This window comes from Merops nubicus, unplaced genomic scaffold (assembly GCF_000691845.1).
Source record: "Merops nubicus isolate BGI_N331 unplaced genomic scaffold, ASM69184v1 scaffold14791, whole genome shotgun sequence".
In the NCBI taxonomy this organism is placed as follows: Eukaryota; Metazoa; Chordata; class Aves; order Coraciiformes; family Meropidae; genus Merops; species Merops nubicus.
The window spans coordinates 9,829-31,130 of record NW_008586424.1 but is presented as its reverse complement, the minus strand read 5'-3'; the positions used below and the strand labels follow the sequence as shown (position 1 = coordinate 31,130).

Genomic DNA, 21,302 nt, shown 5'->3' with positions numbered 1-21,302 from the left:
CTTCGGAGGTTGGGTTGAGCGCCTCCCCTCCTTGGGCTCCAGGCCTCGGCAGGCCGCCTCTTGCAGGCGTGGGCAGGGGAGCCCTGTGTGTGTCTATGGAGGGGCCCCTGTGTTTATCTATGGGAGGTCCCTGTGTTTATCTCGTGGGGTCCCTGTGTTCCCTATGGCGATCAGGCTAGAGGCAGCCCATCCTGATCCAGCCCTGCTGGGAGCCTGTATCCCACCCCTGCTTGTCTCTCATTTTCCGAGCGGGTAGGCTCTGTGGCTGCTTTCCCCCGAGGTGAATGAAACTGCCTCATCTTTCAGCTAGGGAGAGCGTGCATGGTGGCATCTGTCTTCTTAAGCAGCGGTGCCCGGTGTGCAAAGATTGTTGACTCGTCACATGCTAAGTTATTACTTACAAATTCTTTTTGAGTGAGCTCTGTGACTTGACTTTCTTTGAAAGCGTGCAAGAATGGCAAGTGTATCAGCTCTTGAAATAGGAGATGCGGGTGAATGTAAGATACCTTTGAGTTGGATGACAATAGCCAGGAGGTTTGACTTCCCGTGCGTATGTAAACAAACGTGCTCGCGTTTCTCATGTGTGATGAAGTAAATAATTCATGGCACATGTAGTTCACTCCCTGTTCTGAATGATTTGCACACAGAGTAGCAGAGTGAGATCCTTTGAGATGAGGAGTTTCTCTTGTTTTAGTTTACGTTTGCACACAGATGTAGATTTTTAGTTTTCGTGGTGAAAGGAAGCTCGTTTTTGAGGAGGATTCTTGTAAGATGGTGATGTGTGCAAAACTCTTCCTCTCGTTGTCAAAAAGAGACACAAAAAGCAGGAAAGGGAATGGGATTTTAGTTCTAGCGTGGCTACTCGGGGATATGTGTGTCTGTCTGTGTTTTGAAAGTGCTTTTTATCAGCCGTCATCTTGGAATCCAGACGTTGTTATCGTGGGTTAATGTAAATACACAGAAACAGGAAAGAGAGGAGGCTGATCTTGATGAGTTTACAGCTCAGTGAGCAAATTTAGTGTTGCTTCCCTTTGAAGCATCACTTGTTTTCATTGCCCTGATAGTTGAGGGAAGTGAGGGGTTTTTTTTGTAGCATGCATGCATCCTAGTTATTTCCAGGTTTTTTTTCCTTTCATCTTTTTGCAAGAAGCTCACGACAGGAAGGATTCATAGAGAATTAAAATGACTCTGACAGAAGCATGATTTATATATTGGCGTTAATCTTCCTGGATTATCTCCTGCACTATCTGTCTTTGTGTTCCTGATGCTAAATGTCAAATGTTCTCCTTCTTAGTGTTGATTAGAGCATGAAAGGCAAATATATGTGGTAGTTGTCTTCATTTATGAATTGTCAGCTCTTTAGTGCTTCTGTGATGCCAGTGAGCCTGTCATCTTCCTGTGTTCTTTGTCTGGAGGAAGAAATCTCGGATCAAAAGCTGTGCTTAACTGCTTCCAAGTGGGATGATGCAAGTTCAGTCAAGCATCAAAATGGAGGGAATTATGTGGGGCTGAATATCAAACTAAACAAAGTGTGTTTTTCGCCCTGTGTTCTGATAGAACTCGATGCTGGAGGGGAGTGCAACTTTCTATTTCCATTTATCTCATTGTGAATGAGAATGCTAATACTCCTGGGTCTAGAGAGCAGGAAGACTTTTGTCCTGGATCCCGGTGCTGGGATTTTTTCCTCCCCTTTGTATCTGTCTGTTCCCTCGGAGGTGTTGATTTTCATTTGTATGTGCAGAGATCAATCTTCTCACTGCTGAGTATTCCCAAAAGCTGTTCTGCCCCAGTATTTGTATACCAGAATTTCAAAAAGGGAAGTGATGATGAATTTGCTGTCAGTAATGACAGGGAGGATGCCTGTAGACAGGACTAAATACTAAATATTCCTGTTGGAAGCTGTTAGTCTTCAATTTGCTTAAAAAATTATTTCTTTGATGATACACATGGCGCTCTGCATTACAAGCAATCATACAGGCTGAGCCCCACGCAGGGATTTCCACGTTGGTGTCTGTAGGGGGGTTATTTCCACCCCACAGAGAAACTGTGGGAGCCAGGGGATGCAGTGGTTGCTGATTCAGGTTGTGGCTTTCAGCATCCTCTTACAGTCAGGCCTGTGTCTCTTTACAGCAACTGAGTGACAGAAACATGGCTACGGACTGGCTGGGGAGCATCGTGTCGATTAACTGTGGAGAGAGCCTGGGAGTGTACCAAGGGCGGGTGTCTGCTGTGGATCAGGTCAGCCAGACCATCTCCCTGACACAGCCCTTCCACAATGGGGTCAAATGTCTCGTGCCAGAAGTCACCTTCAGGTTAGTGCCTTTCCTTTTTCCCTCCTGCCTTTTTCCAGGCAAGGCCTCTGGCTGTTTGGCTGGTTTGGTTTGCCCCAGAAACAAGCTCTTTGCCTTAAATCTCCCTGCTGCTACCAGGTGTCTTTGGGTGAAAAGAGCCTCTTGTGTTCCTGAAGGACATCACTTGCTTGTATTAGCAGTTGGGTAGCTCCCACTTGGAGGTTATTTGTGGGTGAGGTGGGATAAATAGATCTATATATTGTGTATGTATGTTGTGTTGTTAGGTTTTTGGGCTGCATGCTCTTAAAGCTCTGCCTTCAGCCTGTGTACTATATGTAATTCAAGTGGGACAGAAGAGAAGGCAGAGCTGTCCTGCAATGAAAATTATCGCCCCGATACTGTTAAATCAAGTGCAGTTATAAAACCATCCATCCCCTCTGTCTCTTCCCATGGTCTTTCTTCTGTGGAGGCAGGAGAGGGTTTTGAGCCAAAAAAGCTGCATTGACATAGCAATGTTGTAGCTCTTGGGAGCCCTTTCCCACCAGCTCCTGGCAACATTGTGCTTAAAAAGAATAGATAGGAGTCATTCATCACTGGATGTTTTCCTCTTACCTGGCATGTTATGATAGTTAAGACTCTTGAGTCATTGATTTTTAAATAAGATTGATTCCCTAAAACCAGTACTCTTAATTTTTTAAAATTTTCATTTTGAAGAGAGTGAGTGAAAGACAATGACCGTATTCTTCCAGGAGATGTGTGGAAACCTGTAGCAAGGTTTCTTGCTATATTTATATCCCAGTTGGAGAGATATTCACCGAGTTTAAAAAACAAGGCCCTGATTTCTGGTTTATTTCTTGCAGTCAGTGCCAGTGGAGGCCTTTGTAACCACTTATTTGTTTTGCTTTGGCTGGTGCTACGTTTGTTTTCTTTATCCCTTTTCTGAGGAAACGGGAAACACCATCCTTGTCTGAGCATGAATCGTACTCATCTAGGAGCAGCCTTCTGCAGAAATGGATTAGAAGTCATAATAGCCTCAAGGCTGAGATTAATTGTGCTATCTAGAAACTGTTAAATTAATGCAGATTTCTGCAAAGGTCTGTGCCTGTTTCCATTTTCTGCTGGACTGCTTCCTGTCTCAGCTGGGAACAGAACATTTCAAACAAAATCCAGGTGCAGTATAGAAATACTCAAGGTGTTATTTTGGTGATTTATGTAATTTCAGTTTAATGTTGATGTCTGTGGAAATATCCTGTGCATCTGAGTATTAAAGTCCTTTATTTTGTCCTTGTTTTTATCGGTAACAGTATCGGAAAAACCCCATTGCATGTTTTTCTTTAGGGGTTGTTTCTTGACAAGCTACCTTGAATGTTAAATTCCTGACTGTGTGGTTTTCTTTTCCTGATTTTAGGGCGGGTGACATTACTGAGCTGAAAATCCTGGAGATCCCAGGGCCAGGTGACAGCATACAATGTGGGGATCTGCAGCAGGCTGAAATGGGCATCCCTGGTGTCGGGTGCCAAGTGGGTCCCAGTCAGAACGGCACTGGGAAGATGTTAAAGAAGCCCATGTCCAGCAGCGCCCCACAGAATATCCCAAGGAGGACGGACATGAAGAACCAGGATATTATCATCTCTCCACAGCAGCAGTGCTCCAAGAGCTACATGGATCGACACGTGGAGACGTTGACTCAGTCCAAAGGCTTCCGGCGCAGGCACAATTCCTGTGAGTAGTTGTGTTATCCTGCGACTTCCCTTTTCTCCTGCCTGAGTTGCCACCCCAGCGTCTTCCCTTCCTCAGCCAGAACAGTTCAAACGGTGCTGGGAACTGTTCTTTCTTGCTTTGATACTTGTATGGCCACCTGAAGGTCTGTTAAATAGCGAGGAGAGAGAGACTTCACAAGCTGTGCCTCGAAATTTAGATCTTCCAAAACCAAGTGGTTCTTTAACAGTGTTTTTTGTTAAAGTGAATATTCAAGTTTAATTAGTGGAGATGCACCCTCTGTATTTTTATGCTTCACCAGTGTTAAATGTTAGAAAATATAAAGCTGAATCATGCTGGTGACGATGATTATTTGTAAATTGCCTAAGTGCCAGCCTCTTTTTCCTCTGAAAGGAACTGGAAACAAATGGCAATACTATAAAGCTTTTCTGTGGAAAGCCTGTATAACCATAACCTATTACAGCATTGCCTGACAAGGAATGACAAATACTACTTGCTGGGTTGTTAAAAATACAAAGTAATGGGCTCTAATGTACAGATACAACCAGCACATCCCTTATTTTTATTTCTTTGCACGAAACCTTCAGCCAGCTCTTGTGCTGTGCCAAAATTGTGGTGTTTTTCTTTTTTTTTTCTCAAAGCCCCCTGGGCTATGCTACTTTTCAGATTTTCATTGTGCAATTACTGAGATGTCAGCACATAGCCAGTGTATTTCCATGACTTAATTCTTGGAGCATCAGTACATACCCAGAGTTATTTCCGTGACTTCATTTTTTCCTCTTCCTTTTTTGTTTAGTAAGAACAACCCAACTGAGCTGGGCAAGGCCAGTTAAACAGGGAGCTCAGAGGCTGTGTTTTTGTGGAGAAATTCCTGGACCTCTGGATTTCTTCCTCCCCGTTCAAAAGACGTATTATTTTCAGAAAGGCTTGTAACTCTTTCTCCATTACCTTCTTTATTTAAATGGTTGCCAAACGGGGAGGAGGAAGGCTGGAACGATGCAGCGGGGAAGGTACGTGCCCCTTGGTGGCCTGACCATCTTCAAGCCTGTCTGGTTTTTAGTGGTTCACTTCTGCTCAGGCCTAAACACCACATAGGTAGGAGGAGAGCTGTGGTTTCTTTCAGGTTCATTTTACTTTTTAATTATTTTTTTATAAATTCCCTAACTCTTCCTAAATTCCAGTTGGTTGTTTGAGCATGTTACATGAGTTGTTTTTAGAAAAACTTCTTCAGACACTAATGTCAGATACCTAAATGTCTAAAATCACTTTCTGCTCTTCTTTGTTCTGGCTGACCAGAGCGTGTAGAGGGATTACCTCACTCTGCACTGGTTTGCCAGAGTCTGGTAGGTGTGGGGTTAGCGGCGAGTACTTCAAACCACTTCATCCCACAAATAGCTTGTTGGTTTTAGATAAGCACAACAGCAGGTCACATTTTCTTTTACAGACTTGGAAAAAAGTTGAGTAAGGTGCTAGGTGTAGATTATTGCTCCCTTGGATTCTGTTGAGAATAAATGAGGTAGAGAAGTGAACTCTGCCCCTCCGCAGTGTCCGTATTTGGAGAGCTGGGCAAGTGATGCTTAAATGCCAGGAGGGGGCCGGAGTTGGTCCTGGCTCTGTGGAGCTAGTGGCACAGATGTCTGGGGAAGGGTGTCCTCTGGAGCTGAAGTCACACAGGGTTCGGTACAGCTGGAAGTTGTCCTCTTGGTGCCCTTTAGCGTGCTAAGTCAGGGGCAGAGTTCCCCCTTCGGAGCGCTTGTGTGACAGGAATCAATAAACAGCGAATGCCAGCGCAGGTTTCACAACAATGGCTTTGTGCCCCGTTGGCACTGGGCTCCTTCGTGCCAGGGCTGGTGGGAAAAGCTCCTCCCAGGATCTCTCAGGAAGGCGGCCTGCTTGCTAGAGACTTTACGTTTGCTTGTATGCCATAAATGAAAGGGTTTTGTTTTTTTCCCTAAGAAACAAGAAAAAGCCTGGGTTGTATTGTTTATCTTTCAAGGGAGGCGCTTTTCTGCGCGGCGTTGAGCTGCCAACTTGATGTGGAGCCGTGGGCTGTTCTTCTTAACAGGCTTCACGCGTACACATGCAGGGCAGAGGGGCTGGAAGCTGTGATCCGAAGGGAGCTGGGCTAGAAGGGCTGGCTTTCTGTAGCCACGTGCATCTGGCCACGGGAATAGTGCCTTCCAGGTAGTGGCTAGGTCTGCTGTGTCACACCAGTGCCCTGGAAGGCAGCAGACACTTCTCCTTTTAGCTTAAATTTTTCTGTCTGAGGTTTTCCCTGCCCTCCCCTTGCCCTCTTTTTAGGCTGTTCTTCTTTTTTTCCCTGAATGGCATCAGCTGCCAGCCTTCCAGTCTAGACAGCAAGAGGAACACCCCGTAACTTTGCTCGGAGTTTGTCAGACAGGGGCCTGTGCAGACTCCTGTCAGGAGGCTGTGAAAAGGCAGCTGGGTGTGCGGGTCAGCAGGATTTCGGAGTTGGCATCCATGGGTGTGGATTAAAGGGCTGCCCACCACAATGCCGGCGCGTCTCGTTTTGATGAGGAACGGTCTTGGCTCCCATTCACTCTATCTGCAGGGGAGCCCGGGGAGCTTTCCAGCCATTGTTCTCCCAGCTATTCCTTCCGTCAGCATTTACAGCCTGCTCACATCAGCTGCTTCTGTCCCCTGGACCCGCTGCATGGTAGTGCAGCTAGACCCACGTTCTGCTTTTCAGGCCAGCTGCTGGCAGCGTGGGCTTTGCAGAAGAATCAGAGCTGGCCACGCTTTTGGAGTGGCTTATATGTCAGCTTTGCTTTAAGGGATAAAGGGAATCTTCTATCTAGGGCAGAAAAATAAAAAGCTTCCCCTTTAGCTCAAAACCATGCATGTAAATGAGCAGTCACAGCTCGCGTACTGGAATTCTTGCCAGAAAGCCTCACCTTTCCTCGCTCCTAATTTGTGAATCCTGCTCTCTGCCCTTCAGTGGCTTCTTGGCCAAAGGTGTGTTCTGCAGGCCGTTATCATCCCCTCATTTATAAAACCTTGATGTCTTTAGCAGCTTAAGAGTCACTGTGGCTGACAATGAGCTACCTGCGGTAGTTAGTAGCAACTGCAAGTGATTTTAAGTAGAAGCTCTATAAATAGAGAGTCTTGTCCCAAGTGTGGTGATGCTGACGACGCAACGCTGTGCTGCTGGTTGCAGTATGTGAAGAATAAATATTTGATGCTGCCTGTTGTACTGATACTACTCTTTTGGAGAGTTCAGCGGCTTGGTGCTGTGGTCAGTGATTTTCAGGATGTTTTGGTTTTGTTTTGTTTTCTCTCTAGTCTAACAGGGAACAATGACTCTTCAAGGCCTCAAAAGTTTGGGTTTGTCTCCTACTTTTCGAGGTGTGAAGTACTGGACTCTGACTTCCTGTGTGCTTTTTTTTGGCATAATTGGAGACTGAAGCTGCAGCAGCTTTTTAACAGGGAGTGTTTTAGGGGGTTAAGGTCTGTTTTGTTTAGCTCAAGTACTAAAGATGCCCTCTGTAGAAGGAGTTGTTGAACATTTCAAAGAGCTTCCTTGCTGTGGGCACCTGGGAAAGCTTTCAGGTTAGTCACAGTTCTCTAGAAAAAACATGACAGACTGTTTAAAACAGGGGAGAAAAATAAAGGGGGGGAAATCCTTGCTGTGACAACACATTCCTAGTTAAGTAGAAAACCAAGTACATGTCTTTAGCAAGTCATCTTTCAGCAGGTGTCAGTTAGACCTGGCATTAGGTGAACTCTATCATGCTGTAAAACAAACTTGTTTGCTAACGTGGTCTTGAATGGGCCAGTTTCTTTCCTGATCCTGAAATGAGTGAACACTCCTGTGGCAACAAGTGCAAAGAGTGCACATCATCCTGGTGACTTGGTGGCAGTTTGTTTCTGTGTTATCAAGTGGATTCTGTCAATAAACTCGTTTGTATAAATCGGTGATGATCATAAACCCTGGGAAATATTTTGAGTAGGACAAGCAGTTTTGTTGTGAACTCCCCATCTGTTGGATGCTCTAGGTGATACCAGTAATTGCTGGAGTTGGCCTGAAAGGTTATTTAGTAATTGCAAATTTAACAATGCATGTAATGAACAGCTGAATAGTGTCTGGACCCAAGTTTGTATGAGTAGAATAATGAAAGAGGAATAAGGAAACGGTCTCTGAAATGTGTAACTATTGATAGCAAGCGTGAGGCGAAAAAACCCGGCTTTATATTCAGGGTTCCAAGATTAATAGGTGGCCAGCCTATTCTGAAAGAAAACACACTGGTTTCTGAAATTTAGGGAGATTCCAAACGAAGGTAGTCTTGGGCCACATGCCTGCATGAATATGAGCTCAGTCTAGGACGAAAACTGCCCTCAGTCACAGCTGGCTTATTGTCACTAGTGTCACACCAGCTTGACTTAAATAAAAAGGGGAGAAACACATTTTGCTACTGTGGTCAAGGCTGCGTTTCTAACTTTGTGGAAGGTTCCTGAAAGTCTCTGCTGCCATTCTAGTTCTGTTTTCTGTTAGCTTGTCATAGCGTGAGGCCCACAGCTTTTTTGGGAAGCGAGTCTCCCTTGACTTGGTGGGTTGCGTGAGCTATCCTCTTGTACAAAATTTCCTGTGAAAATGTATGAGCAAACGAGGCTCCTTCCATTTATGACACGCTTTCAACTTGCTTTTATTTTTGTTTAGGGTCATCCAGTAGCCGTCACCCGAACCAAGTGACTCCGAAGAAGAGCGGCCTGAAAAACGGGCAGATGAAGAGCAAAGATGATGAGTGCTTTGGGGACGACATCGATGAAATCCCAGACACAGATTTTGATTTCGAAGGGAACCTTGCCCTTTTTGACAAGGCAGCTGTGTTCGAGGAGATTGAGACCTATGAGAGGAGGAGCGGCACGCGCTCCCGGGGCACCCCAAACGAGAAGCCGGCGCGCTATCGGCACGACGAGAACATCCTGGAGTCGGAGCCCATCGTCTACAGACGGATTGTCGTACCCCAGAACGCTAACAAAGAATTCTGCACGGGTATGCCACCTCCCTTACTGATAAGGGGGCAAACTGCTGCTTTTCTGGGGCACATGAGGCAGATCGTTCTCCCTGAGGGGTGTCTTATCGGCTTAAGGCGGTACAAGCGAGGGCACTCGTGTACATGAGGTTGGATCTGGGCCTTGTACAACCTTTTGATTTGTACTGCCTTTTGAGGCAGTATTTCTGAGAGAAAAAAATTCTCGGATAGGGCAACAAAGGTAAGTGTTTTTGCAGTAGGGGATAAACCCAATGATTGGATAACAAGAATGGAAATGGAATAGGAACCATTCAAATCCTGGCTTTGATTTTGGGAGAATAATGAACCTGACAGGGACTTGATTCCTGGTTCTGGAGAGGGAGGGATGATCTCAGGGTTCCTGTATGTGGTAGCACGTCATAGTTTATACTTTCTTTGTAAGTGGCAGCTTTCATGGGCTTCTGATACTCCCTGGGTGGTAATTATATGTTTCTGCAGGTTTCTGTGGAACTCTAAACGCCATTGATGTGAAAAGAAACAGTTCTGGCTCTTCCTTCCGTAATTCCAAACATTCATTATACAAAAGGCTTTTTATGTGGAGTCTCCCCACCAGCTGCTGCTGTGTAAAAGTTTGAGCCCCAGAAAGCTGGATGAACACAGCCTTAATGTGCACGTAAAGTCTGTGTTCTGAGAGCAGACGGCATCTTCCCCTCCTTCTCCTTTAGTCTTATTTGTCAAAGGACAGAAAAACTTGTAGGCAGGTGCTTGAATTGAAGGATTTGTCCAGCGCATCATCAGGGGAGATGTGTGTAGCTCACTGGTGCCAGCTGCTGTGCAGATGTTCTCCTGCAGGTCCTATTTCTGGTCCTCACTGCTGCTAAGAAGGCTCTTGGATGGAGGTAAAGGTGGTGGGGTGACCAGTGTGATCAGTCTAGTTGTGGTGTCCTGCCTCTGCTTTGCGTGCTTTTTACCACTTCCAAGATGTGGGAGCAAAGGAACTCTGGCATTCCAGGGATGTTTCCTCTCCACGTGAGAATAAAGTCAAATTTCAGATTGTTTTGTAGAGAGATGCTAAATAGGCAACATCCTGGTGCTCTGGCCACTGAGCAGAAGAGGGGTCAGGTCCTTTGTCTGTCATTCCAGAAGGTGTGAGACCCTTCAGAGAAGGAAGCCGATTGAGCTGTGATGATTTGCTACTTTTCTATGGATAAAAATACTTTTTTTTTTCTTAGTGCTTCTGCTATATAACAATCCTGGAGTTCTCCAGTTGTGTCATCCAGCTTCCTATTGACCTGTTCTGTTCTCGAGTGAGATAGCAACGTTGTGGGTGACAGCAGAGCTTGTTCAGCACACTGTGGTGCTTCCAAGGATACTGAAGGAAAAATGAAAGAACAGAGTAAACAGGCAGTGAGACTTTCCCCAGAGCGCTTTGTCTTTCATAACTTTAAGACTTCCTGAAGCAGAAGCAATAGTTTAGTATTACTAGCTTTTGATGAGTTTTTTTTTTTTTTCCTTCTGCTTAATTTAACCTATTGCTTTGTTAATCTATGCAAGCTTTCAGTATCCCTGCAGTGTCCTGTGGCAAGAAGCTCCACCCAGTGCCTGTGTGTGGGGTGAATGAGCCCTTCCTCATTTTCCTATGAAAGTAAATGAAATAAATTCAGGCGGTGAAGATATTTACTAAATTCTGCCTCCCTTCACCATGGAAACTCTGGACTGCCCGTTTGTGGCGCACCGGAGGGAGCAGCCCAGTAAAAGAGCTGCTGTTTTCTTGTTTTGCTCTTGGCAAGCCTGCCCAGGGGGGGTGTAACCGACTCCCCTCTGCCGTCGCGGGGTCTCGCTAGCCTCATTAGCTCCTGTTGGGTGATTAGGCCTCCCCTCTGGAATCCTGGATTTGTTTGGAAGAAAAGCTGTCGTGTCACACAACGGGCAGGGTAATGACAACTACAGTTCCCAGTCGCCTGTGCTGAGCGGGGCACGTCCACAGTCCCACGAATGACAGAAGCGTCCCAGTGCCTCTCCAGATTTTTCCCACAGAGAGTGACTTCGCTTTGTGTCCGCTAAGGAAGTTTACTTTTGATTAGGAAATGCTAATGGCTATCGAGCAAACACTCTTGTAAACAGTTGTGACTCGCCTGCTGGTTCTGGCATTCAGTCGAGGGCTTTTTGTAGCGAGGGACACAAAGATAGTCAGTGTGCTGGGAGTAGTGGTGGTCACTTGGAAGAGAAATCCTGATGTCTTTGTTTAACAGCTAAAGGAGGCTGTAGGCAGCTCAAAGAACAGGAGCTGCTGAAATCAGAGTGCTGGTAGCCCCAAAGGCCATGATTTTGGCTGTATATAGGGCAGGAATTCTCTTTCTCCTGATTTCTCTCTACAGAGTTTTCTCTGGACTCCTAAGGGGAGCTCTACTGGCAGCAGTGAACCCAGCAAACCTGTTGATGCCAGTTCTCCAAAAGGAGAACTTCAGGGCTTCCAGTTTGTGTTTTTACTCCTGACTGAAACAAATTGATGTAGGAAGTAAACAAAGCTTGATAAATGCTCAGATGCTTCTCTGGGAGCTAATTTTACAGAGACAGGTTGCAAGTAGGAATACAAGCATGTGTTTTAGAAGTAAGCAGGGAATGAAGGTGGGGATCTGTTCCAAACAAGAATGAGAACCTGAAGCTAACAGAGCTTACCAGACCTTTGATCACGACTGAGCTGGGTCCATCGCTGGGGCTCCATGTAGGAATTGCTCCCAAATACAGAATTAGTCTTTACTCTTGGGCTGGCGGCTGTTGATCTGTCTCTTTGTCACTTGAAAGGGGAAGAGCAGCTGTTTAACAAAACCCTGCCACCCTGGAAAGGTTGATCCTTCCTCTGATGTGCTGTTAGCCAGGGCAGTGTCTGTATGAGCACACAGAGACGAGTAAAGAGCTGTATGCCAGGCAAGGTGTGTATTCTCTTCCCTGACCTAGTAGTAAGACTTCGTGCAAAGCAGATTTTCTTCTAGTAGGTATAGAAAATATGCTGGTTCTATCTCATTTTCTGGAAAATAAGTGGGATTTTTCAAACTCAGCTGCCATAGAAATTGTTGGGGGAAACCAGCACTGTGCTCAAAATCTCTATTGAGTATCACTGTTTCTCTGTGCTCCCTCTAACCAGACTTCAAGAAACCTTTTTTCCCATGGTAGGGAGATGGTGGAAGCAAATGTGTGCTTAGAAGTAAATTGATGGTGCAGGCAGAGCTTGTGTGCCAGGGTCAGGCTGCAAAGCTAAGGCCGAGTCCGTCTGGAGAGGGTGATGCTGGCAGCTTGGCTTTATTTTGGTTGTGCCATGGCCTTGCCTGACTTTTCTGCTTGCTGTAGCTCTTAGCTCTTCAGTCTATGGCTGACTGCCTTAGAGCAACTGTCTGTATGGAACGTGTGAAGTGTTTCTGGGACCTCCGAGCTGAGTGCAAATGAAGTTCACTTTACCCAGCCACGGGAGAAAACAAAGTGATCGTGGGGCAAAGTCTCTTTGTCCCTCGCACAGCTTTTTTTGCTCAGCTGGAGTGAATTGTGCGCTAGTGCTGGGAGATGCTGACGGTGGAAGGTCAGCCAGAACTCCCGTGGGATTTGTCTTAATTAAAAATAATGATGATTAAACAGGGGGGGTGGAAAAAAAAAACACCAAAAAAAACCCCCACCAATAAACCAAACCAAAACAAAAACCCCAAACCCAAAAAAAACCCCAAACCTAAAGGCTGTGGAGAAATTCAAATGATTTTCTATTCATGTTTGTGGGGCAAGTAAGTGTGCTTTGCTGAGCCTGCAGGCAGGTGGCTCTGGCTCTACAGCCTGCAAAAGGCAGCAAGTAAAGCCCCATCTGCCCAAAATGGCCAAAAGTCACACCCTCTTCAGTGAACTGTCTCACACCACGAGCTGTGTGGTGCTGGAACCTGGAGTTATTTATTGCTAGAAGAAAGAGTTCGCAGCATTAGCTATGGTCTTCAGGAGTCTAGTTCCATCTCCATCTCCTCCATTCCTACAGCTTTCCTGTATTTATTTCAGTGGCTAGAGAGCTGCTGGAATAGTCGAGAGAAAAGACGAGGCTCAGATGCTGAGCTACTTGAGCAGTGATACTTTCTTCTTTTTCCTGTGACTGCAAGCATGGGAGGTGTTTGGACTTCTGACAGCAACGCTCTCTGGGCTTCTTTGGGGGGGAAAAAACTCTTATTTCGTTCATGTCTGGAGAGTTAGCTCAGTCCATCTGCTGGCATTGGGTGTTTAATCCGAGCAGGATGTGCATAACATCGCATAGTGCAGCTTGAGGAGAGAACTTGTTTGTGGTTGTAGTGCCCAGGAGAGAGTGTGCCTCATAAACAGAGAATACTTTGTGTTTAATCAGGCTTCAGCAATACTCTGCGTGTCACAAAACTGTTCAGTCTATATCTGACTTGTTTTTTCTGGGCATCTGTAAAATACATTTATTTAATATTAAAAGGCCTGAGCTAATTTATTTTATTGCCTTCATTACTGAACAATAAAGATGCACTGTCCAACCCAAACTAATTACAGTTGGCAGGAGTTCAGTTTTGTTGCAGAAGTGTTTTTGTTTGTGGGTTTACACATCACTTTCTGCCAGAGTTTATTTAACTCCCTCAGCCTGGTTTTGATAAGCCAGTCTGACTGGTTGGACCTTGCGTGAGTGTGAAGAAGGGAAGTTCTCTTGGCACTTAAGCCTGCTCTTGAGAGGGAGCAATTAGGACAAAGTGTAGCATGCTAAATGAAAGTTCATCTCTTGCCTCTGCTCCCTCGCAATAACCGCCTTTGTGTTAACCCACTGGGCACTGGGTTGCGTCTAGCTGGTGGTAACTGTGGGTTTACCCACGGCTCGTGGGCCGGGGGAAAGATATGAGTGGTTCCAGAGGTGATGCTGGCTAGTCACACTGAATTGGGTAGATACCCTTCTAGGGCAGGGAGTTTATGCAAAATTTAAGCAGGGAATTTGTGATCCTGCAGCTCGGAAGGAGCAAAAATAAGAGCTTGGGAGCCCCCTGCTTCAGGTTAGCAGAGGATGTGTCCCAGCAAACTGTTGGGAGAGATACTGACCTCAGGTCACTCATTCCAAGTCCTCCCTCAAGCTTGAAAAACAAGCCCTGATGCAGTAGCAGGAGTATGAATGGGAAGGGGGCAGAGCCGGGCCTTGCGTGACTCCGGAGGCTGGGAGGGTGTGTGAACGCGGGGCAGGTGCGTGACTAGTGCGACGGGCTCGGGCTTGTTAGTGCCTTATGACTCCAGACGTTTGGCGGCTGCTATCGGGAGGCTGAAATGACTTTGATAACGTGCCCGCTTGCACGTGCACCCCGTGCAGTGAGGGGACTATCAGCAGAGGTAGTGTCATCGGCAGCTAGCATGCAAGGACCGAGTATTTGGGCACTCTGTGTCTGCAGAGCACTGGCCCCTGAGGTCAGAGTCGAAGGCCAGAAGGATTCAGCGGGATCTGTTCAGCACCATTTTGCCGTTACCCTGCGGGAACACCCGGTGGTTGACTCTGGAAACCCCAAGATGTACAGACCCTGCCCGTTCCACCACAGCTCACCTTCACGGTGTGCGACTGGGGCGCCCGGCACGACTCATTCCTCACCGTGAAAACTCGTGCTGCTTTTCTCATCTGGATGCAGCCCTTGCTTGTGACAACTGGTTCTTGTTAGGGGTTTTTTTCTTGCCTGCAAAAGAGCCCGAGCTCACGAGTAACTGCTGGGTTTCCTCTCCGAGCGGATGTCTGTGCTGCGGCTGCTCCCCTCCAAGCTCGTGCCACCGCAGAGCGTTTCCAGCAGGCCATGTCACGTTCCCACGACTCTCCCAGCCTGCTAACTGGGCTGCCAGTGGCACCTGCCTGCCTCCCATCGCCCTGAGTTCTGCTGCCGGGAGTCCTGGGCCTTTCTGATCCGTTGCACCTCCTCTGCCTGTCCCAGAGTGGGAACTCGGGGTAAATTCCTCGTGCTCAGCAGGACTCCGCTGGGATATTGCTTAGCTGGGAGCAGAGCTGACAGAAGGAGCTGAGAGCGTCCCTTGCTGGCAGCTGTGGCTGTCTAGTACAGAGAGGGAATTAAGCTGTGCTGCTCCTTAGCTGGGAGACAGTTAAGGACATCCAGGCCTCACGGGAGGATGTTTCAAGGGAAGAATAGCTCACAGAGGTGTGAATCTTTAAACACAGAGCAAAGGGGCTTGGATATTGGGGCTATTTTGGAGAAAAGGTGGGATAGAGAGACCGATAAGATATCCAGGGATATGTGACTGGCTGCTGGAGTGTTTTTTTTTTCACCTGTCACTGAGATTTTTCACTTTCCTCATCCTCCGCTATACAACACACCAGTGCAAAATTGCTGTGGCTCCCCTCACAGCCAACCACCTTTTGGTGGCAAGGAATCCTCTCCATTTATTTCCAAGAAAGTTTGCAGATGTTATCGCAGGGTACATTTCTGTGGAGTCAGTGCCAGCTTGGCTTGCTTGAAGAAGGAAAATCAAAAGCATCAGCCAGGATGGTTCTTCAGGTTAGTGTTTCTCTTGCCTGCTTGCAGGCACTGCTCTCAGCGCTTAACAAAACCTCTCTTGTTTGTTTTCCCTTGATCCACATGCTGCATTTCCTGGCTCGCAGGCCAGGCTGTCAAAACCATCTGAGAAGCAGTTTGTCTAGAGACTTTGTTCTTTGAGCTGTGTGATTCCCCTGCTGCTTTGGTGGTTCAGCTTTGGTGCCTGAAGCCAGCCCTTCTGGCACAGCTTGGCTCAGGTTTTGAGGGGAACACCGATCTAGGCTCATTTTGCTGTGTGGTAGGTGGCTTAGCAGCTGGAAGTTTGGGGCTGGTCACTCCTGAGGTCAGGAAGCATAATGCATCTAAGCTTTTTTTGGTGGGGGGTGTGATTCACAGCTTCTCTTTGGACTTTCACAGTGGTTAGAAATACTTGTATGTGTTTGGGTGTGGGTTAAAGCACTGGTGGCCTGGAGACCATTGAGAAAGACCTTAATATTCAATCTGTAAGTTAAAAAGGCCTCCTCAAGTCCACGTGTCGCTAAAATTGCCAGGTGCCTGCTGAATTTTTGTGGAAATGTATTATTTCAAACCCAGCCATTGTGTTTATCTGTCTCTGCTTCACTCGGGTGACTCCACTGTGCTAGTTTGGATTAATTTGATGACCTCAGAAGGAACCTGGAGTCCTGGGTCAAGCAGACCCTTGGTAACAGCTAATAAGCATTTTCCCTGTCATTATTTCTAAGTGCTGTTACGTAAAACTTCGCCAGTCTGCAGCATTTTGGAAAAGCCTCTGATGATACCCATTTCTGTCTTCTTCCCTCCCCTTTCTCCAAACCCTAGACTCCGGGCTGGTGGTTCCAAGCGTGTCTTACGAGCTTCACAAAAAGCTGCTCTCGGTCGCCGAGAAGCACGGGCTGACTCTGGAGCGGAGGCTGGAGATGACAGGGGTGTGTGCCAGTCAGATGGCCCTCAGCCTCCTCGGGGGACCCAACAGGTAAAGCCCTTCCCTTAGCTCGTGTGTCAGCCTGTTTCCAAATGATTGTGGAAACCAGGCTGAGGTTCCTCAGGCTCCTGAAGCGAGAGGAAGTCTGCAGTAGGTTTCTGCGTCCACACTGCTTTGTTCCCCTCTCTAGGAAGGGGCTGTTTGAACACACTACCTTGGAGGAGTGACTTATTTTGGGCTTCTCCTGTGTCCCAGGAGCAGAAGTGTCTCTCGAGTCAAAGACAAAGCAGAGCTGAGATTTTTCTCTTCCTCTTACTGGGAAATGTTTGAAGGAACTGAGCTTTGCACAGGTCTAGCCCATGGCAGATTAAACCACTGCAGAACACCTACTGAGCTGGTCCTTTTTGCAAATGAGTAAACCTTCCTTGAGTTGTTTTCACATATTAAAATCTTATGATAGTGATAAAATCAGAAGCCAGATGAGGAAAACAAAGTGCTGCTTACCTTTGCACCATTCTAAATTACCTACACTGAGACTACCCTCCTCTTTTGGAGGGCCCAATTCATGAGTGGGTTTAGAGTGTGCTTCCTTCTTGTTGCATGAGTAACTGTGCTGGTGGTTTTGAAGGTGTGCTCTGTGCCAGCACAGAGTTGTTGATCTGAGCAGACAATTGCATGTGTGTTTTTATGTTGTTGATTTCTGCTCTGAATGAATTGCTCTTGAAATGGAAGGTGAGCCTTTACCTCCATCTGTTTTTTTTGGTAGGACTTTTACCAGGACCTGATGTTTGATTGAGAGTGCTCAGTGATGACCTATCAGGCAGCACTGACCTGATCAGCTGAAGATCCTACTGTAAGCCACCCTTGATGGCTTGCAGGCCAGTTAAATACATCACCTTTATTTTACAGTTGATGAGGCTTAGGGGGAAGAAATTATTTTTTCTTTTTTTTTTCACTGGGGGTCTGCTGACGGGGTAACTCACCCCATATTTTTGAGCTTGTATGGTTAATATAGCAGAGAAAAAAAACCCTTCTAGAAGTGAAATTGCACTGCATGTGGGCTTGCTACCTGAGCAGTGAGAACACCCGCCCTGCTCTGAAAGCACAGATTTGTTCCGTGATGGCCCAGGATAGACGAGGACCTTGTGCTCTCCGCTGCAGAGGCAAGGAAGCCTTGAAGGGAACCTGCAAGCAGAGCAGCTCTTGAGTGGCAGCACTACAAAAGGATGTGGGTTCCTTCTGCAGAGGCGAGGGAAGATTTGCAAAACACCTGTCAATTTGCATTTGACATTTTTTTTTAATTTTTTTTTTCCCCTTGCAGGGCGAGGGTGAGAGCTTCTTGGCTTCATTAACAGTCCCCTTTTTGCCTGTGTTTTAGGCTGAACCCGAAAAACGTGCATCAGCGGCCCACGGTAGCCCTGCTGTGCGGCCCCCACGTGAAGGGGGCCCAGGGGATCAGCTGCGGCCGGCACCTCTCCAACCACGACGTCCATGTCATCCTTTTCCTACCCAACTTCGTCAAGATGCTGGAATCCGTCACCAACGAGCTGAACCTCTTCAGTAAGACGCAGGGGCAGCAGGTGTCCAGCGTCAAAGGTAAGGGATCTGCCGAACAGCAGATCTGCTCTTCTCCACCCTCAGCTCCCCGGTGCTTGCCCAGTTCGGTGGCACCATCTAGTGGCAGCGGGACAGCAGAGAGCTTCAACAGAGGAGCAGTTGTGCTGGCACAGATGTTTCCTGTGTGGGCAAATACGGAAGAGCTGCCGTATGGATGTGAGTCAGACCAGCCGTTCGCTTAGGAGAAGGGCCTGCCTTGTTCAGCACATTGAAACTGCAAGTAAATGAGCATCCAGCTGCTGCTTCCAACCAAGCCAACAGCTTTGCTGAGCTAGTACCAGCAGCTGTCGACACCCAGATGTCTTAGAATGCCCTAGAATAAATTGGTGCTCCGTCTTCTAGAGCACAGGTCTTGTGAGAAGCGGCTGAGGGACCTGGGGGTGCTGAGCCTGGAGAAAAGGAGGCTCAGGGCAGACATTCTGGCTCTCCACAGCTCCCTGACAGGAGGTTGGAACCAGGTGGAGTTGCTCTCTACTCCCAAGGAACAAATGACAGGATGAAAGGAACCAGCCTCAAGTTGCACCAAGGGGAGGTTTAGGCTGAGAATTTTTTTTCCCCAAAAGGGTTATGAAAGCCTGGCCAAGGCTGCCTAGGGCAGTGGTGGAGTCTCCATCCCTGGAGGGGTTTCCAAGCCATGGAGATGTGGTGCTGAGGGACACGGGTTAGTGGTGCCCTGGCAGTGCTGGGGGAGTGGTTGGACTTGATGATCTGAAAAGTCTTTTCCAACCAAAACTTCCCTGTGGTTCTGTGAGACCTGGCTTCTCGTTGTCATTTCACCAGTGGTATTTTCAAACCTGGTTCCTTGAAACTTTTTGGGGTAAACAAAATTGGAAATTCAGACATAGCACAATATTCTGTGCCGAGCTCCTTGCCTGTGATAAAAGATTTTGCACGAGGACATTGTGGTCTGTTGGGGAAGGGTAACGCAGCAGATGTGTGCAGAGCAGGTGAGTGCAGCGAGACCAATGGAGCTCAGTGGGAAGGGCAGCAGGGGCGCTGCCTTTCCATAGTAGAGGTGGTTGGTGCATTCCAGAAAAACAGACTTTTTTTCAGCTTGTGGAGTAGAAAATGGTCCTTTTATGATGGAGAGAAAGAGCAGCGCCGCTTCCCTGGGCTGCCTGGACTGCTGAGCCAGCTGAGCTGCAGCATCTGGGGCTGCTCCAGTGCTGACCACTTGATGAAATTTGGTACTGGAGAGACTGTCAACATTCTCCAGAGCGCTAAAGAGCTTTTTAAATATCAGTGTTGGTGTCTTTTGCAGAAGGACGGCAGGAAGAGCAGGTGAGGCCAGACTGTGTGCAGAGAGACTGAAAAACTAAATACTCCCCGGCAGTGCGAGGAGGGAAGGCCCTGAGCCTTAGCTGGTGGTTTCAGGCCGGTCTGTGGTGCTCAACGGCATCTCTGTTTCTTTCAGATCTCCCCGACACCCCTGTTGACCTAGTGATCAACTGCCTGGATTGTCACGAAAATGCCTTTTTGAGAGATCAGCCTTGGTACAAAGCAGTTGTGGACTGGGCCAACCAGAACCGTGCACCCGTCCTCAGCATAGACCCCCCAATAAACGAAATGGAGCAGGGCATCGACGCCAAGTGGTCGTTGGCCTTGGGCCTGCCCCTGCCCCTGGGCGAGAGGGCAGGGCGCCTGTACCTCTGTGACATTGGTATTCCCCAGAAGGTCTTTCAGGAAGTGGGAATCAACTACCACTCACCCTTTGGTTGCAAATTTGTCATCCCCCTGCACTCCACTTAAGAGTCCAGCCAGCCGCAGGGTTCTGAAGAGAAAAGAGAGGAAGAGGAGGAAGTCTGTCAATAAGCTGTCCAGTGGATCCTGACTAGTAAACTCGTGACGCCTTAAGGATGTGAAATTCTGGAGTTTTCCTTCCAGAAGAAACTGTGTTAAAACTCCTTGGAATAGTGAAACAGTCAAACTGTTAAATAGTGTAAAAAAAAAAAAAAAAAAAAAAAAAAAAAAAAATCATAAAATCAAACAAACAAAAAAAAGAAGGAAGCGAATGTTCCTGCAAAGCCATTTTCGTTCTCTCGTGCCATGGTAGGAAGGAGCATGCAGGAAAGTGGAGTCTGACCCCGGGGAAGGCGGCTGTTTGATGAGGGGCTGTGCATGGGGGTGGCACACGGGGCGGGTTTGGAGCCGTGTGCCCATCCTGCTGGATGCATCCCGCTGGGAGCAGCAGCCCATGGTGCGTTAGGAATACCTTCTGTCGCAGTCGTTCAGGGAGGGGGAGTCTGGTTTCCTCCTGTTGTTCTTTGGGCCTCCTCCTCCCCTGTTTTCTGTTTCTGAAGGCAGTTGTAGCTTGCTGTCCCTCGTGGCCCTCCAGGAGAGCGTGCCCTCTTCTGAAAGCTTGTGTCAAGAGCCAGGAGCTCTCGGGTCCCATCTGCTCCGGGACCACCGATGTCCTCAGCTAGGCCTTACTTTGCTCACATATTCTGTTGGCTTTTTGTTTGTTCGCTCAGTGGGTGAGGCCCAGGTCTGTGAGAGTGTTTTGGAAAATAACTTTTCCAGGATAGTTGTGGTATGGTTGTTTTTTTTTTTTTTTTCTTCTTCTTTCTGGCACAGTGAATGAGTGGCTGTGTCAGGGAAAGCAATAGTGAAGCAGGGCAGTGTCACTCAGAGTTTGTTGTGTGGTTTATGATGGTGCAGGTGATGTTTGGGGAAGTTCCCCCAGTGCTTCCAGTATGCCCCCTACACTCCAAGCTGTTTGGGAAGTAGGTCGTGGATCTGTTCATTCCCTTTGGGCCCAAATCCTGCCTATAATGTAGGCTTGTGAGTGTGCACCCCTGTGCTGGGAACCAGCTTGAGGAGGGACTTGGGTCCTCAGCTCACAGCTCCTGTTTGCCTGCAGGAGATGGCAGTGCTGTGAGTGTGGGCAGGGCTTGAAGCTCTGCTGCTCTTCTGGTACATTCCCTGTCCCCAGAGATCCTGCAGCTCCCTAGACCTTGGCATTTTTTTTTTTTTTTTTTTTTTTTTTCAGGAGAGCTGCATCCCTTCTGGGGCTGAAGCTCAGGGTTGTGTGGAAATGATCACCTGCTGCTGTAGCTGTGCTCTGGGCAGGTGGAGTACCACTTGGCAAACCTATTGACCCACTTGTGCTCCCAGGGTGAGGATTTACAGCTCGGGCTTTATCTGTCTTTGGTCTTTGCCTTTCATCTGCTTAGAACAAAGGCCGAGCGTATCAAAGGAAGAAGGAAGAGACTTCCTCGGTTGAAAAGAAGGAATCGAGTAA

General features: G+C 47.5%; 1 protein-coding gene across 1 annotated transcript; it reads left to right on the top strand.

The window, feature by feature from the left end:
* The first annotated feature begins 2,109 nt into the window (after nucleotides 1–2,109).
* Nucleotides 2,110–19,951, top strand: EDC3 (enhancer of mRNA decapping 3). The gene is made up of 6 exons (XM_008948651.1): nucleotides 2,110–2,312; nucleotides 3,700–4,013; nucleotides 8,689–9,024; nucleotides 16,342–16,495; nucleotides 17,823–18,040; nucleotides 19,476–19,951. The coding sequence occupies exons 1-6, from the start codon at nucleotides 2,149–2,151 to the stop codon at nucleotides 19,808–19,810; spliced, it is 1,521 nt and encodes a 506-aa protein (XP_008946899.1). The 5' UTR covers nucleotides 2,110–2,148; the 3' UTR covers nucleotides 19,811–19,951.
* The last annotated feature ends 1,351 nt before the right edge of the window (nucleotides 19,952–21,302 follow it).

Coding starts and splice junctions, on each gene's coding strand:
- EDC3 (XM_008948651.1), top strand. CDS start 2,149: ATGGCTACGGACTGGCTGGGGAGCATCGTGTCGATTAACTGTGGAGAG. Junction 4,014..8,688: donor CCGGCGCAGGCACAATTCCT/GTGAGTAGTTGT, acceptor ATTTTTGTTTAG/GGTCATCCAGTAGCCGTCAC. Junction 9,025..16,341: donor TAACAAAGAATTCTGCACGG/GTATGCCACCTC, acceptor TCCAAACCCTAG/ACTCCGGGCTGGTGGTTCCA.